At 39.2% G+C, this 16,017-nt stretch overlaps 1 protein-coding gene and 1 pseudogene across 1 annotated transcript; both read right to left on the reverse strand.

Annotated features, from left to right (window-relative positions):
* Positions 1-1,620: 1,620 nt before the first annotated feature.
* Positions 1,621-8,606, reverse strand: LOC103998698 (uncharacterized). The gene is made up of 4 exons (XM_009420252.3): positions 8,431-8,606; positions 8,081-8,257; positions 3,030-5,084; positions 1,621-2,091 (listed from the first exon to the last, which is right to left on the reverse strand). Exons 1-4 carry the CDS (start codon positions 8,446-8,448, stop codon positions 2,059-2,061), a joined length of 2,283 nt encoding a protein of 760 aa, XP_009418527.2. The 5' UTR covers positions 8,449-8,606; the 3' UTR covers positions 1,621-2,058.
* A 663-nt stretch (positions 8,607-9,269) lies between these two features.
* Positions 9,270-14,664, reverse strand: LOC135649583 (potassium transporter 10-like; annotated as a pseudogene).
* Between the last annotated feature and the right edge of the window lie 1,353 nt (positions 14,665-16,017).

Raw genomic sequence — 16,017 nt, forward strand, 5'->3', positions numbered from 1 at the left:
ATTAATTTTTTTACTTAATTAAAGTTATTTAGTTTTACAATCTTGTTTATATTTATGTTTATTCATATTATAGTTGAATGTAATAATATAATTATCTTGACAAGATAAATTATAGAGGTCATTATAAACTACATTAGGAGAGACTATTAGTATTGTGATACATAAAAATGAGAATGATATTGATGACATACAACTACTATAACTCGCATTTGTAGTTAAACTTAATGTAGTATTATTGTGCTTATTAGACTTATTGATTTATTTTAAAATTCATGGCTATGTATAAAATGCTTTTCAAAATTTTTCATAATATAACTAGGTAAATTTATTGTCAAATAAATTATATTTTATTTATTTAAATTTTATTTTTTTAATATCTTATCAATTAATGGGCAAAGCGGGAGAATATTATATTATGTACCATTATCTAATTAGGTAAGATATATTATGGATTAGATTAGATTCTGATAACGGTTATCAACCAATAAAAAGAAAATCCAATTATAGTAAAATTCATTAACAGATAATTTTGATGGGAATGACTCTCCTAATTACGTTAATAGTAGCATATTATAATTTTTATACTTACATTATCTAATCTTTTATATCATCTAATGTGCTAATTATATATTACCTCGTGTACTTGAACTCTATTAGCAATGTAATCCTTGTACTTAAAAAATTTATTTTGGGATCCATGTAATTCTGAAAATAAAATAAATAGTTACATTTGTCCTACCGTTGTCACATTAATGAAAAACATAATATGTGACACCACATACTAAAACGACATGAAAATGATGAACAAAAAGATAATTTCAACATTGTTGGGATGCTCTATCACCTAGTTCGCCTCTCATTACGTCACTAGGATGCAAAGGGCACGATCGTCATCCCACTTGGCTCCTAGCAAAGCGAAAGTGTGGCCTCTCCTTACCACTAAGGTCATCCTCATATCTCTCTTGTACAGCCCAGCACTCGCTATGGTATCATATTCTCAGACTTCACTGTGCCATCTTCAGGATATATGATGCTCGCATCGTCCTCATCCATGCACTCATTGCCTACAATTGGTTCGGTATCGAGACTTGAATCCGATAAGCAACAGTAGCTTACTGATGCTAATTTTAACCCGACCAACAATGAACATGTGTCAATTTTTCCTTGCCGATCTAAATTAAGGATCATGTTAACGGGTCCGGATTCTGATAGGGTTTACCGGCTAGCAACTGTAGCTGCTAAACTATACTCTTTTTGGAAGCAATTGTCGAATCTTTACCTTTATAAACAAAAGAATTTCCTATCTATACTATGATATTTTTGTATCCTCCCATATTACACATACATGCAAGTGACACCTATGAATCATAACAAAGAGCTGTTGTAAAGCAAGGTAATGAAAAAGGGACCATGTACCCATTGAAACAAAACACTTGTTCTCCAAATACAGAGATGTAAATCTGCCAATTTAATAGGAGGAATGGGCATCACAAAAAGGTAGAATGTGCAGGATTGCATTTATTTATTTTTTCTGCAAATGTTCAGACTGGACAACAATTTTTGCAGGTTATCTGATTTTGCAACTGAAAATTTCAGGACAATATCAAGAAACCAAAAAAGTCCAGGATAATAATTGGATTCAGGTTGATTTTTAACCAATTTGATGAAACTTGTCGCTTGAAGGTTTCATCGATACAATATGTGCCGAAAGGAACACTAAAAAAGCATAGACAAGATTAATATCATATCTCATAGCGAAAGATGGTACATCATAAAGAGCCAAAAAAAGAAAAAACAAGGGTGGAACTTTCCTGAAATTGTCATGATAGAACATGAACTATATATCGCACTGTCATCTTCTCTTATCCTCCAGTTTGCTGCAGTTCCTGTGTTTCGTGTTTCTCTTGCAGCTCCCAACATGGTGGGAAAATGATGCATACTTGTTGCTTTCAAATGTGGAACAAGTTGGGCCCCTAACAAAGTAGTCTTGAAAAGAAAACTGCAGCTTAGACCTTCCTCTACTACCCAGAAATGCACTTCTGGCAAATAACAGTACCTCTACCACCATCTCCTCTCAGACAAGGAAATGAGCTGAAAACACAAAAAAGTAGAATATTAAGCTCATGACATTTTAAGACATAATTTGCAATCCAGTAGTACTTCCCAAAGCAGTCTCTCATATGGTAACACTAATGGAGTTTATAATTCTGGTTTTTCCTTATTTTGATAGCAAAACAGAAACCTTTTTACATCATTGCAAATAGATTACAGAAAAAGTCATCCAGAGGCCCATTCATCTCTGACTCCCAACAAGAGATACAATGGATTCACCTTGAGTTAGCTAGCCTATGAGCGTATGACATCAAGGAAAAATAGGAAAACTGGGTAAACACAAAAAGTTATCATTCTGTTGAAACACAGGAATTATGTTTATATGGGCATTGCAGTAAAGTGGGCAACAGACCTAGCACAAAATTGAAGATAAAGCCCTGCTGCAAGACTACACACTAAGCACACTTATTATGACATGATACTGGATAAGGAAAACTGGAATCGCCAGTTATCATTTTGCAGTCATTTTGTCTCTGCTTGAGCAGCATGTCATTCAAAAAACTGTACCAATACGGCGGCCATATTAACCTGAGTCCTTATTTGAACGTAATAATCAGCTCATCTTCAAGCTGTAATACAAGGACCTCTAGAAACAGAGACAGATATTAAAGCAGTTGTGATCATGACAATTGCAGAACCAAGCAACTCCAGGCTCTCATAATTAAGCAAATAATCGACAAAGCAGTAAAGATCAAGATTCATATCAAGACCACCATAAGTTCCATGTATCAGTGAGGACAGCCAACAAGAAAAGCTACATCCATCTACTGGCAACCTAATAGGTTCAAATCCAATACATGGTCTATCAAAGATAACTGATGTCATAATTCCAGCTGCATAGTTTCCAAACATTAAAAATTCATGTTATGCATGTAGATACTGGATTTGTGAAATAAGGAGAAGGCAACATCACTAACCTGTCGAGCAACCTGTGCCAGCCTCCTACTGTCTCTGGATGATTCCACAACTAAACTAGATTTCTGAGGCTCCGGCCTGCATGATTCCACAACTATGCTAGATTCCTGAGGCTCCAGCTCTGAGTCATCTTTGCCCACTTTTCGCTTAGATATGTTTTCCGTTATAGATGTAGGTTCCACTTTGCCATCCAAAGATCCCCTCTTTCGCTTCCTCTGAAAGGTATATTTGAGGATTTTGTCACCTCCAACTTCAGTTGCACGTCCACAATGCCCGCTAAGCTCATCCCTATAATCATAGTGTGGTTCATTAATTGTCTCATTATTTTCTTTTGTAACAGAATTATCCAATTCCTCTGCTGGTATATGATCTGGTTTTGTTGACATTTTCTCCTCTAGCTCCGTGTCATTTTTAACATATTCATCTGAAAGAGCATCATTAATCATCTCACCTGTACTTGCTGCAAATGGTTCCTTCATACTATTTTCCGGACAAGTTCCATTGTTAGAAGTATGGATTCTATCAATATGATCTTCACGAGAAGCATTACATTGTTTTAGGAGAGTTCTCCTGGTTGTTATTCTATTGCCATTTAAAAGTCCTGAGTTCTTATTGCTGAAAATCTTGTTCAACTTATTCCTTTGACTTTCTGTTCCCTGATCTTCTCCAGACACCTGGGATGAACAAAATTTCAGTGTCTTTGGATGCACTTCACTGCCAGTCCCGTGTGCGCTACATTGTTTTAGAACATTGCTCCTGGTCATTATTCTATTGTCATTTGAAAGCCCTGAGCTATTATTGCTGAAAAAATTGTTCAACTTAGTCCTTTGACTTCTTGTTGTTTCCTGATCTTTATCAGACGCCTGAGGTGAGCAAGAATTCAGTGTCCTCGGAGGCACTTCACTGCCAGTACTGTATGTATTACTTTGTCTTAGAACAGTTCTCCTGGTCATTATTTTATTGCCATTTAAAAGTTCTGAGCTTTTGTTGCTGAAATTTTTGTTCAACTTAGTCCTTTGACTTTTTGTTGTTTCCTGATCTTGTCCAGACACCTGAGGTGAACAAGAATTCAGTGTCTTTGGAGGCACTTCACCGCCAGTCCAGTGTGCATTATCAGCAGATATATCCACATCAGTTTGTCCAACCTTGGAATGAGTAGGATCCAGTGAGGCATAATGTTGCTTGTCATGATAAATAACACGTTTTGTGGGCCTCATAACGCGTCTTCGGCGCCGCATCTTTCGTCTTCTTACTAATTTTTCTACCATGACAAAGTCTTTGGTCCAGGGTCTTTCAGCTTTTTCATTCTCACACATTATCTTACCTTTACTATTTGGAACCTTGTCGGGGCCTGGTGTAGAAACCTTTATATGTTTAGTGTCCAGAGATCGATAGTGTTGCATGTCATGATAGGTACTACATTCTGTTGACTTCATAACATGATTCTGACAATGAACTTTTTGTTTCCTATGACATACTATTTTCTCTTTTATAGCAAAATCTTTGGTGTCAGACTTTTCAGATTTTTCGTTCTCACACATCAATGTTTCACTCTTTATATCTGAGACTTGGTCATGCATTTGTGAAGTGAGTTCTTTGCCAGTCACTGGATTCCATTCAAAAGCATGTATCCTCTGGGTACATCCACTTCGACAAAGCTCTGGCTCTTTGTTGCTCAGTATTATAGATGTCAAGTCAGGTTTGACAGCATAAGTATCTGATGAAATCAAATTGTTCAAGGGTTCATCTTCTGTTGCACCTTTGCTAAAGCAGCAGTCTGAATTAAGGACACTTATAGCTCCACTTGGAGAGTGCAGGGATGAGCCAGAGTTGTGCATGCTTTCCTGACCGTTATATTTCTCAGAAGGGGTATTGTGAACTGTGCTTTTCCCATTTAGAAACTCAGCTTGAATATCCCTCTTATGGTCCAATTCAGAATTCAATCTCTTCAGTTCAGATCTAAGACAATCAATTGTAACCTTTGCTTCACTAAGTTGAGCTTCGAGTTCTTGAATCTTCCCTACCTGAGATAAATTTGCCTTTTCAGATTCATGAATCTGTAAGGCCAACTATCTTTGTCAGTGAAATGTTTCAAAGCCTACTTAAAGAAAGAGGAAAAAAGTATTTAGCAATCTACAAAAAGTCAAACTTAAAAAGGACCAGCAACAAAAAGATAAAATTTATTTTCAGTCAAAAAATGAGTATAAAAATATGAATTAATTATTGACTAGTGGGTATACTCATATACCTCTGACCAACTCTTCTTCCTTCTACAAGGGCAAATCCTAACTCAACTGAGTCAAAGTGAGCTGATCTAAGTTGGAAATGGACCAAGTCAAACCAAGTCTGACTACATTTCAAGGCAAGTTTAGATGGTAGGATATACATTGACAAGGGCTGAGGGCCTGCAAATATATGCTCATATCTGTATCATCAGTATGCTTCCTGAAAAGACAAATGAGCCAGCAACCATTTTCAACTAAAGGCAATGGCTATAAAACTTGAGGATTAAGGTGAAAGACAAATTTGGAGTAAGTGACTCTGCATTGATTATTATAACCTGAACTTAAGAAGCATAACAGCATGAAGCCCATAAAGTCAAATTTAGAATCATAGTTCTACCTTAGATTCCACAAAAGGATAAAGTTCAATCTTGGATTCCATAAAAGTTCAACAATTGCTGAACTGTATCACTTTAACAAGACTATGTCAACACAATATCTGAAATTTAATCATGATGGAGATTCAAGCTTGAGTCAAGATGGAAAAGATTAAATCTGATAAAAGCTAAATGACTCTTGATTTATCCTAGACATATGAGAAGTAGAAATGAGATAGTCTGCTCTCAATGTGGTAAATTTGAGCCAAAAACTAACTTCTCTTTATATGAAGTAGCAATTTCCCGACGATTGGCAAATAAAATGAGTACACATAATGCATCTGGGAAATTACTTAAAAATACTTTTTGCGCTTGTAAAGATAACTAATATCAATTAATTTGTAAGAATAATCAGAAATGAAAATTCCATCCTTGGCTTAGAGAAGAAAACCAAAAAGCACGTGACTAATAACTACTAAAAACTGAATACAATGATGCTTAGATTATTTAGTTGTATCTTCCATGAATAAATAAAACAAACCATGTAGCAAACATCTAGTAAGGATGCTCATCATTTATTCTTTGTTTGTGAGGCATAAAATAGATAATATTAACTTCTATGCAGGTAGATACATCTGATATGAATATCGAGGGCTTGAGGATGTCATTTTTCTAGAATGTTTGTGTACTTTTCTTGCTTAGCTTAACCACATTAGTATAACATTTGACAACTAGTTATGAGTCCGACCCAATCAATTCATCTTTTCTGCTGAGCTAGACCAAACTATCTCAAATTTTCTTTTATTGTCTTGCTGCTATACCTCTGATACTTTCTTCCACTGAATTGCACCTCATGACCATTGTGCTCTAGTTCTCTTATTTTGTTTAGTGCTCCAATCTTGCCCTGTTGTTGTCTTATTTCAGGGAACCGAACAAATAAAACTATTAATACAAGGAGGGGAAAAACGGTTAACCAAAACAAAATTACCACATAGTTAAAGAAACTCATTCATCTAATTCAACAGGACAACGGCGTGCACTTGGGAATGTGCTTAATTTTGTATGTCACATAATGCGGGTTAAAAAATTTATAACAGGCAATAAGTAGAGCAAAGAACCATGAAAAAGAATTTGCACGGAACTCCAAAGAAGAACAAAGATTAAGTTAAACTTGTTTTAAGTCTTCTATGATGACAAGATCACACTCGACACCTATTTCTTATCTTATGGACTCTCCTCTCACTGGTTTGGATGACCATCTCAAATATATGGAGGTTAATTCAATGTGGCAGATTCCTTGTTTCAAAGGAGATATAATCAGTAAGATACCTTAATTGTGTGCGAGTGGGTACTTCTTTGTTAGGATTAAGGTGAAACAGCATTGAAAAAGATAAAAGACACAATCACAACTCATACAGAAGATATAACCTTCCAATATTCTTATTAGTGCATCCTATGAATGATCACATAACTTCTTAGAGTGCCAAATAATTGCTTAGTCACACAAACAAAATGGATTGCACCTTAAATTTCATTTTCAGATAAAACAGAAATGAGAATAATATTGATAATAGATCCTCGAGTTGATGTTTGCTTTATTCAGCATTTCAACATATACTCCATGTAATTGTGGTTGTGGATACTGCAAAAGTTGGATTGCTAATTGTCTTTGTAGAGTATGTGAATAAGATATACATTATACTTCAAATTAAGTCAATCAGAAAAACTCCATTGTGCCTAATAATTATTCGTTGGCATCAAAAAAAGAACACAAGCTAGGTTGTTGCAGAAAACAATAGGGAATCAAAGAAATATACAACAATTAGTTACTAAGCACTTTAAACAATAAATAGCATTAGAGACAATGCCTCTGAGGAAAGAGAACATGCTCATTGTAATTATAACCTTCATATAGCTCCATATAGTTTACAGTAGAAATGCATGGTTATGAAGGAAAAAAAACACCAAAAACTAGCGACATGTAAAAACAGCTTCGACTTTAACATGCAAGCCAAAACTGTATGCATACAAAAAAAATATGGCAAAATAAACTCTTAGAGGATCATCTTGGTTGCGATGACTAAGACTGCAAGATTTGCATTACGTAGAGACTCCAGGGACATAGGAAAAAAACAAACTTAACAAAGAAGACAAATTGTGAAGCATCTTGCTAAAATTCAGACTTGAAGATAAATTAGATCATGCACCCATAACAAGAGCATCATCCTAGCATCCTTTCCAACGACCAATCAGGAAGACCAAGACTTTAAGAGGGAGGGGGAAAGAGAAAAAATACACACCCTCTGAAGCCGCAGCCAGACCCTAATGACCAAAATTTGGTAGCTCATCTTGACAAACAAGCGCATCAAGGACGATATTGAGTATCAAGAAGTGAAACCCCAAACATAGCGACCGAAGTTAGGAGTGCGAAATAGGAGAAGCTAGAACCATCACCTTGGAGTCCATGATCGCCTTCAATCGGAGAAGCATGGCCAGTGAATCTTCCTTGGTGAGTGACAGGCTTCGCTGCAGCTGGAGCACCTTCCCCTCCGAAGCCAGAATCCGAGCCGCCGACTCCTTCGCGGTGTTCAAGATAATGTCCGCGTACGCCCTCTTCAGCGCTGCCATTCTCTGGAAAATTCCCCCATCAACCACACACAACACCGCATAAGCAAAATCATCGCAGAACAACCAAGCATCGAAAAAGAAATCGCATCACGAAGATTAGCGGCAGAAAATGAAACGCAGGATCGAACAAAGAAAAGTGGGTTCTTTTTCCCATGATTCGGCTCATGGGAGGGTACCTCGGCGTCGTCAGCCATCGGCGGTGGGTGGCGGTTGAGAGAGGGGGGCGGAAGGGAAGTGTTAGATAGAGCGAGAGAGAAGGGGAGGAGGCGGAAAGGAGCGGGTTTTGTTCGGCTGCGGGTTTTTTTCCCCTTCTCTTTCCGTTTCCTCCCCCTTTCAGCTGTGTCTGTTATGACGAGGAATAGGCAGAAACAACTCGTATTTACGCTTTTGTCCCCGCCGTTTGGTTGGGCCTTCGCTTACTGAGAGGGTCGCATGCTCGGCTAAAAGATCCACAACGGAGTACAGCCTTTTCCCTCGGAGCCCACCACAATACCGACGGGCCCCGCTTCAACTTCCCTGTCGCGAGACGGCAAACGTGTCGCCTGCGGAGAGCTCCGAGGCGTCGGCTCGATGCCGTCGGACCGAAAACGGGCGCGAGAAGTGCATCGCTCGGTTGTTGGACCAGACACGGTACAGCTTTCTTCACTCGGAGCTAGACCACAACAAAAGTGCCGGGCCCCGCTCCACGGAGGATGCCGTAACGTGTAGCCTGCGGAGACAAGCGAGGCGGTGTCCCGTGGTTGTCGGGGTTCACAATGGGCGGTGATGAGCTTGAATTTTTTTGAATTGCTGCAATCATTTCCCTCTTCCAATGCAAATTGAAATTATGATCACTAAAAGAAATTATTCATGAGTTTACTTCATTGAGAGATGATTGCAATAAGATCATATGGCAGTAGATGTTGACAAAATAAACGAATTTTAACTGCACAACAACAATAAACTTGTTAGCTCATATGCTTTCATGATGATGATTCATTTTCACATCTCAGTAGGTCATTTGATGCTTTGGGCAGCCGGAAAAAGCAGCTCAATCTATAGATTTGTAGCTTTTAATGTACATTCTAGTGAGGAAGATATACAAGAATCTATCGTTTTAGAACTCACAGTTCAAACATAGTAAATCATCCCCACCTCCAAAGTAGATGCATAGGGGATGTTCACTGCATACGCCGGACCCCTGCTGTTCCTCCTCAGGAAGTCATAGCCGTAGTTGATGGCGAGCCGCCTGACGAATCCCGACCCGCTCTTCGCCCTCACATAGGAATGCCCGAGGATGAATGCCATGCCGGCTTCCCGTGCCTCCATCAGCTCCTGTAGCTCCTCCCTCGTGCTGGCATTCATCCGTGGGCTTGTGGGCAGCACAAACCTCACCTTCTTTCTCGCTCTGATCGGTGATTGTATCTCGGTCGAACTTGAAGGGCCTGCTGCCTCCCCTGGATCGTCACCCACTTCACACAACCGAATTCCAGCTCCGACGACGGTCATCCTCGCATCATCCTTTTCAGATTCTACTGCAGCACCGTTTGGCCCCGACGTCCCTGAGCGGATGAACTCCGCAATGCTGCAAACAATGTCCTTCTCAAACTCCAAGTCATCCTTCTGCACATCACGGTAACCGTACCGAACAATGCACCGATAAAGCCTGTACTCCTTGGGCCCAATTCTGCCTACAAGGAACCGCTCCTCTGGATGAACGTGTGGCACAGGGATGGACTTGATGCAGAGGAAGATGAGCACCTGATGAATTATGCCATGCATTTAGACTTGTGCATTTGCTTACAAGTTATACATGAAACGATATCTAGGAAGAGTCGCATATTGCCAAAACAAATTTAACTCGAATGGTACGAGTATCGTCAATCTAAGAAGAGTGCAAAAATACTGAAATAGCTGACCTGGTGGAATGCAGGGAGATTTGTGATGAAGTGGGAGAAGATGGATGGGATTCCTGACACAAGCTCAGTATGTATCAGACCGATGCCTCTAACACGCACGATACCAAGAGAAGGGCCGAGGCCGAGAAGCCACTCGATGGAGACCTTATTTTGAACATCAAATTGATACTTCTTGAGCGTGCCGTAGTGCCATACATACATAATTATCATGAAGATACAAGAAAAGGCAATGGGGACCCAAGCTCCTTCCAAGAACTTGATGAGGGAAGCTGAGAAATAGAGTGCCTCAATGGTTCCAAAGAAGAGTATAAAGCATACTGCTAGAAATATGCTCTTGTGCCAACACAGAACTATCACCAGGGACATCAAGCAGGTTGTCACCAGCATTACGGTTATGACGGCCAATCCTGTTCCAAGAAAGAATTAAAGCAGGATTAGAACTATGTTACTTAGAAATGTGGTGTTCACAGGAATGAAAGATGATCGATATTTAATTCCCTTAGTATGGTTTCCTTGTGAAGGGTTTAGCTGCAAGGAAAAAAGGTCTATTTAAAGTATATTTTCAAGGATTTCAACAAATTCTTGGATCATGTACCACAAACTTCTAATGATATGCTCAGTTGGGTATGACAAAGCTTAAGGATACCTGACGAATAAATTTTGGCAACATATCGACCCAATATAATGTATTGAGAAGAAGCAACTGACATAAGCATAGAGTAATTGGCTAAAGCTTGGTTACTTATCTACACGACAAGAAGTTTCAAGTCTCAACAATTTGTGGTCAATTACATGGATTCTCAGTTTTAGCAATTATACTACAGGAGACAACAATGATGACTTCACAAGTCATTCTTTTTAACATCAAATAAAAAAGCCAAATCATGAGATCTAAATATGGGGAGAAATGCCGTGTTTTCAGTCACCAGAAACAGTTCCATTGGTGATTCAAAGTGTGAACTGATCCCAATTCTCATCCTGAAGTTCCCTAGGGTTCAGAAGTTGAACCGATGAAGAGCTTACGCAAGGGCTTACACGAGCAAATCCGGGCAGAGAATTCCATATTTTTTGAGACCGGCAATGGTTCTGTTGGTGTTTCAAATTTAAAACTCATTGCAATTCTCATCCTGTGGTTCCCTAGGGTGCAGAAGTCGGAACAGAGAAGACATAAAGAAAGGACCTATACAAGGAGCAGGATAGAAGGATGGAAAGGCTGCAGCTATGGAAAAAGAATCATCTTTACTGGTTCTTCTAAGATAATCCTTCATTTTCTTGAAAAGGGATTTTGGATCAAATTTCAAATTACATACTGCAATCATAGATCGGTTTTAACTGACTTTTCTTTACAAGGACGAAAGATTACTTGTGTCAATCATGTAGCTTCCACGTTAAAGCGCATATATCAGGATACTCTAGCACAAGGATCTACACTTTGGAAGCTCAAAGTTGTTCTTTACCTGCAGCATTACCCATGTGCTTTGTGTCTCTGAAACCAATCGTCACGGCTAAGCACAATATCATTAATATCCAGTTGATCTCTGGGATGTATATTTGTCCATGAAATTTGGATGATGTATGAACAATCTTCACTCTGGGAAAGCAGCCCAAAGCAGAACACTGCTTAATGATCGAGAAAGTACCGGTAATAATGGCTTGGCTTCCCACAACCGCTGCAAGTATAGCTATACACAAAACAGGCCACCTTATTTGCTCTAAACAGAAAAAAAAAAGGCGTATAGCATGTCAGTATGCTGAAAAGCATCATCATCCATATAGCATAAACATTTGTCACTAAGAAAATATATGAACTCTGCAAATTAATTACCTGGTACCGAGACATAGAACCCAATTCGATATTCATTTTCAATAACATGGTGTTTGGACAGATAAGCAGCTTGTCCCATATATGCCAGGATCAATGATGGATAAACCACAGATGTAAAAGCAATCTGCAAATTTGAATCATTGATTAGAGAGATAGTCAGCTCAAAATATCCATACATGTAACCTTTGCACACTTCAGTGTTATCAGATTACGCAATATTTGATCTTAAAAATGAAATTTTGATTCAGCAAACATGTCTTTATAAGGTAATAGAAAATAACAAACAAGAAGACGAATGTATACGACACAGTGCTAAGGTCACACTGTGAAGCTAAGATCTGCTCTCTATACATCAGATAAACATCCTATACCAAAATCGAGAAATAGAGATTCCATGATTCTTTCCAGCTATGTCTTACCTTTATCGATAACTGCGAGAAATGCCCCAAGTCTGCATACATGGCTTCAGAACCTGCCAGCGGCGAAAAAAGGGGAAAAAAAAAAAAGTAAAACAAAGGGAATGTTAGATTATGACATATGGAAGAAATGCAAAGAACATTACAAAGAACGGTCGCTGTTGTGCTACCTGTTATGCATAAAAGGATCCCACCCAAGGACATCCAACCTCCTCTTTGGGTTTTCTTCACGAATTTGTACATGTAGTATGGAGAGAGTGCTTGATAAACATGTGGATTCCAATGGAAAATGTTATAAACACCAATCGCACTGATTCATAGAAGCCATATAATGACAACTGGTGCAAACAAGAATCCAACTCGATGTGTCCCATAATGTTGCAGAGCAAACAAACCGATTAATATGAGACACACAATAGGGACTTCTACATCTGCAGATTGACAAACCGTTGATCGAATCAGAAAATCACCTTCATAATGAGATGAAAAATCAACAAAGCAAGTAATCTTATAAGAACACAAAAAAAAAAAAAAGAGTAATTGACTATTTGCATCGCCGAGTAGTTTCTCGGCTTTAGAAAAGATGCCAGTGTGGTGTCAGCCAAGACAAAATCATGTCCTGCTCGGCACCTAATTCAGAAGATTGGGGCTAAAGGTTGAATCATGTCAAGTATAAAGCCTTTGTGTGAAGGATTACAAGATGAGTTGTTATCCCCTAATACAGAAGAATTAAACAATCACCATGAGAGATCCCAAATCACCTGCAGAAGCTCTCTGCAGATTGAATGTTCCCAGCACAAGCAGTTTCTTATGCACAATAAAAGAAAAAGATTGCTTAACTTGTTTGGTGTTTGTTTTAGAAGCTTCCTTACATTTGTGGTGTTCCCTGGCTTAATACAGAAGAATTAGACAATCACCATGAGAGATCCCAAATAACTTGCAGAAGCTCTCTGCAGATTGAATGTTCCCAGCACAAGCAGTTTCTTATGCACAATAAAAGAAAAAGATTGCTTAATTTGTTTGGTGTTTGTTTTAGAAGCTTCCTTACATTTGTGGTGTTCCCTGGCCATGGAAAGCTCAAGCCCTGAAACCGCTGAGAAGACTGCAATTTCAGAGTTAGACGATTAGGGAAAGGCTCAATCACATCAAGCAACCTGCAGTAAAGTCCAAGCCAAAGATGAGGGACTACCGGAAATCGCCGGCGTAAGCACGCCGTCCCCGATGACCATGCATGTTCCAATCAGGGCAAGGATCAGGAGCATCTTCTGCAGCACCTGGTGCCTCTCCAGCATCACTCTCACCCTGGAAGCCGCTCCGACGCCGCCCGACGGCGAGCCAGCGCCGCCGCCGCCGCCGCCGCGGTCCGTCTTCTTGTACGCGGAGATCTCCTCGTCGGCCAGCTGCCCGTTGGGGAGGAACCCGACGCGGGCGTGGCGGCAGAGGAGCGAGTAGAGCGCGAAGGTGCCGCCCTCGCCGTCGTCGTCGGCCCGGAGCACGATGAAGACGTACTTGAGGAGGGGGACGAGCGTGAGGGTCCAGAAGACGAAGGAGAGCACCCCGTAGATCTCCTCGTTCGTCTCCGAGTGCTGTATGTCCTCGGCGAACGTGCTCTTGTACACGTACAGCGGGGAGGTGCTCAGGTCGCCGTACACAACCCCCAGGCTCTGGTACGCCAATGACAGCACCGTGCGCCATGAGTTCCTCTGCGACAACAACGTCCCCCCTGTGAGGCCACAGAGCAAGCGAACCAAGAAAGCCACGATAACACAGTAAAGATGTCACCTTTACAGGATTAGAGAAGCCGCCACCCTCCACATCCATCGTCAAGTGATCAACAACAACGTAAATCCTACATGCTCCCTCCTCTCTCCCTCACTCGAAGCTTAAGAGAGAGGCTCTTGGATTGCTGTGTTGCTCCTAATATTTTTCTGAAGGAACTGATATGGGAAGAAGTGGCTTTTATTGGAAGGTGTAATGGTGGTGGGGGGATGAACGAAGGAAGGTGATGTGATCAAGGATGTGAGGCAAAAAGAGCAGTAGAATATTTGACAACAGAAGAAGAAACAGAGAGAGAGAGAGAGAGAGAGAGAGAGAAGTTTCAAAACTGCTTTTTTTTAATGCTCATATGCATAATTAAATTGAGTGTGGGGTTTCAGTTTCAAGATTCAACTGAGAGAGGAAGAGAGAGAGAGAGAGAAGAATGAGAGTTTCCATTCTGCAGATGGGAGTATCTCATTTAGACAATTGGCATCTGTCAGGTTGGGACTGCTGCAGTGGAAGACAGGAAGGAGAGAATAAAAAAAGAGATGATGATGATTCATATGCCTGAGTTCAGATCCCAACAATCAAACCAAGCCAAGAGAGAGAAAAAGAAACATCACACTTTTTTAGCTGAAATAAGATCTCATCTTGCATTATTTCCTCAATTAATATCATGGTGTTAAACATGAGTACAATTCAGAACATCAAATCATGGGAGAAAAAATCTCAAGATTCAGGAGGAAGTAGTACTGCTGGCCATCAAGTCCCAAGAATCAAGGGAACCTCCTCATCATGGAAATGGAGTTCATGTCAGTGCAGGATTTTGAGATTGGAACCTTGTCATTTTCCCTATAAACACACAGAGATGCATAAGAGTGGGACTGAGATGATATTGCTTGAGTTGGGAGCTTGTTGTCACCAACTAGTAGAGTTCCTCTTCTATTCTGAGTGCTTGTCAGATCATCTATCTGACTACCATTCATTATTTTATTTTGATATCAATAATTAGGATTCGAGCTTATAAAAATATATATTTTTTTTTTGTTTTAATATTCCATATGGTGGGTGGGCTCGTCATTTGGCATGCAAAGGGAAAGCAAACTAAAGTTTGGTGGCCAAAAATGGCGGATGAGAAATCACCATAAAGAAGTGGATGAGAGGTCATTACGAGAAGCGTGAGGGGGAACTTATAAGGATTTGTCACATCATGTTTATGTATGTGTTGTTGATGCCAATGTGGGCGGCCACGTTTTCAATTGCGAGGGATTCAGAAGAGATTGTTGTGTTCATGGCAGCCACACAAGCTTTGTTCCTTCAGAGAAAGCTTCCATTTTGGCTCATCATCATGGTGGATAATGATGAGGGAATAATGGAGAAGACATTGTTGTGTTATCTTCAATTTGGATTGAGGGAATTCATTAAATTAGGATATATATATATATATATATCTTATAAATAACAAATAATGAAGGTAGATTTTGAATTATAATTTAGATTATTTATCGATTAGGGTACCTTTTAAATTATGTAATTCAAATTTGATTGATCGATCGAAAAATAAAAATAAAAATCGAACTTCCGACTAATTAGATTTATCGAAACTATTATTATTATTATTATTATTATTATTATTATTATTATTATTATTATTATTATATTTAGAAGAAAAATGATGTAAAAAGACAAAAGACAAAAGGTAGGCCCTAACATTATATGAGAATAATTTAATATAAAGTTCTATAATATTTGACTTTGCATCTCTTTAGAAAAGTAGACATGGTGCTGCATCTCACTTGTTATCTTCAAACTTTTTGAGTCTTTTTATATGACATATTTATGTTTTATATATTATAATATAATGTG

The sequence above is a fragment of the Musa acuminata genome, chromosome BXJ3-9 (genome assembly GCF_036884655.1).
Source record: "Musa acuminata AAA Group cultivar baxijiao chromosome BXJ3-9, Cavendish_Baxijiao_AAA, whole genome shotgun sequence".
Taxonomy (NCBI): Eukaryota; Viridiplantae; Streptophyta; class Magnoliopsida; order Zingiberales; family Musaceae; genus Musa; species Musa acuminata.

Bases quoted from the DNA above. Each gene is read 5' to 3' on its own strand.
- LOC103998698 (XM_009420252.3), bottom strand. The intron at 5,085-8,080 runs GTGATGGTTCTA...TTGGCCTTACAG, and splicing joins AGGCGATCATGGACTCCAAG to ATTCATGAATCTGAAAAGGC. The intron at 2,092-3,029 runs GTTAGTGATGTT...TTGTGTTTTCAG, and splicing joins TGGCACAGGTTGCTCGACAG to CTCATTTCCTTGTCTGAGAG.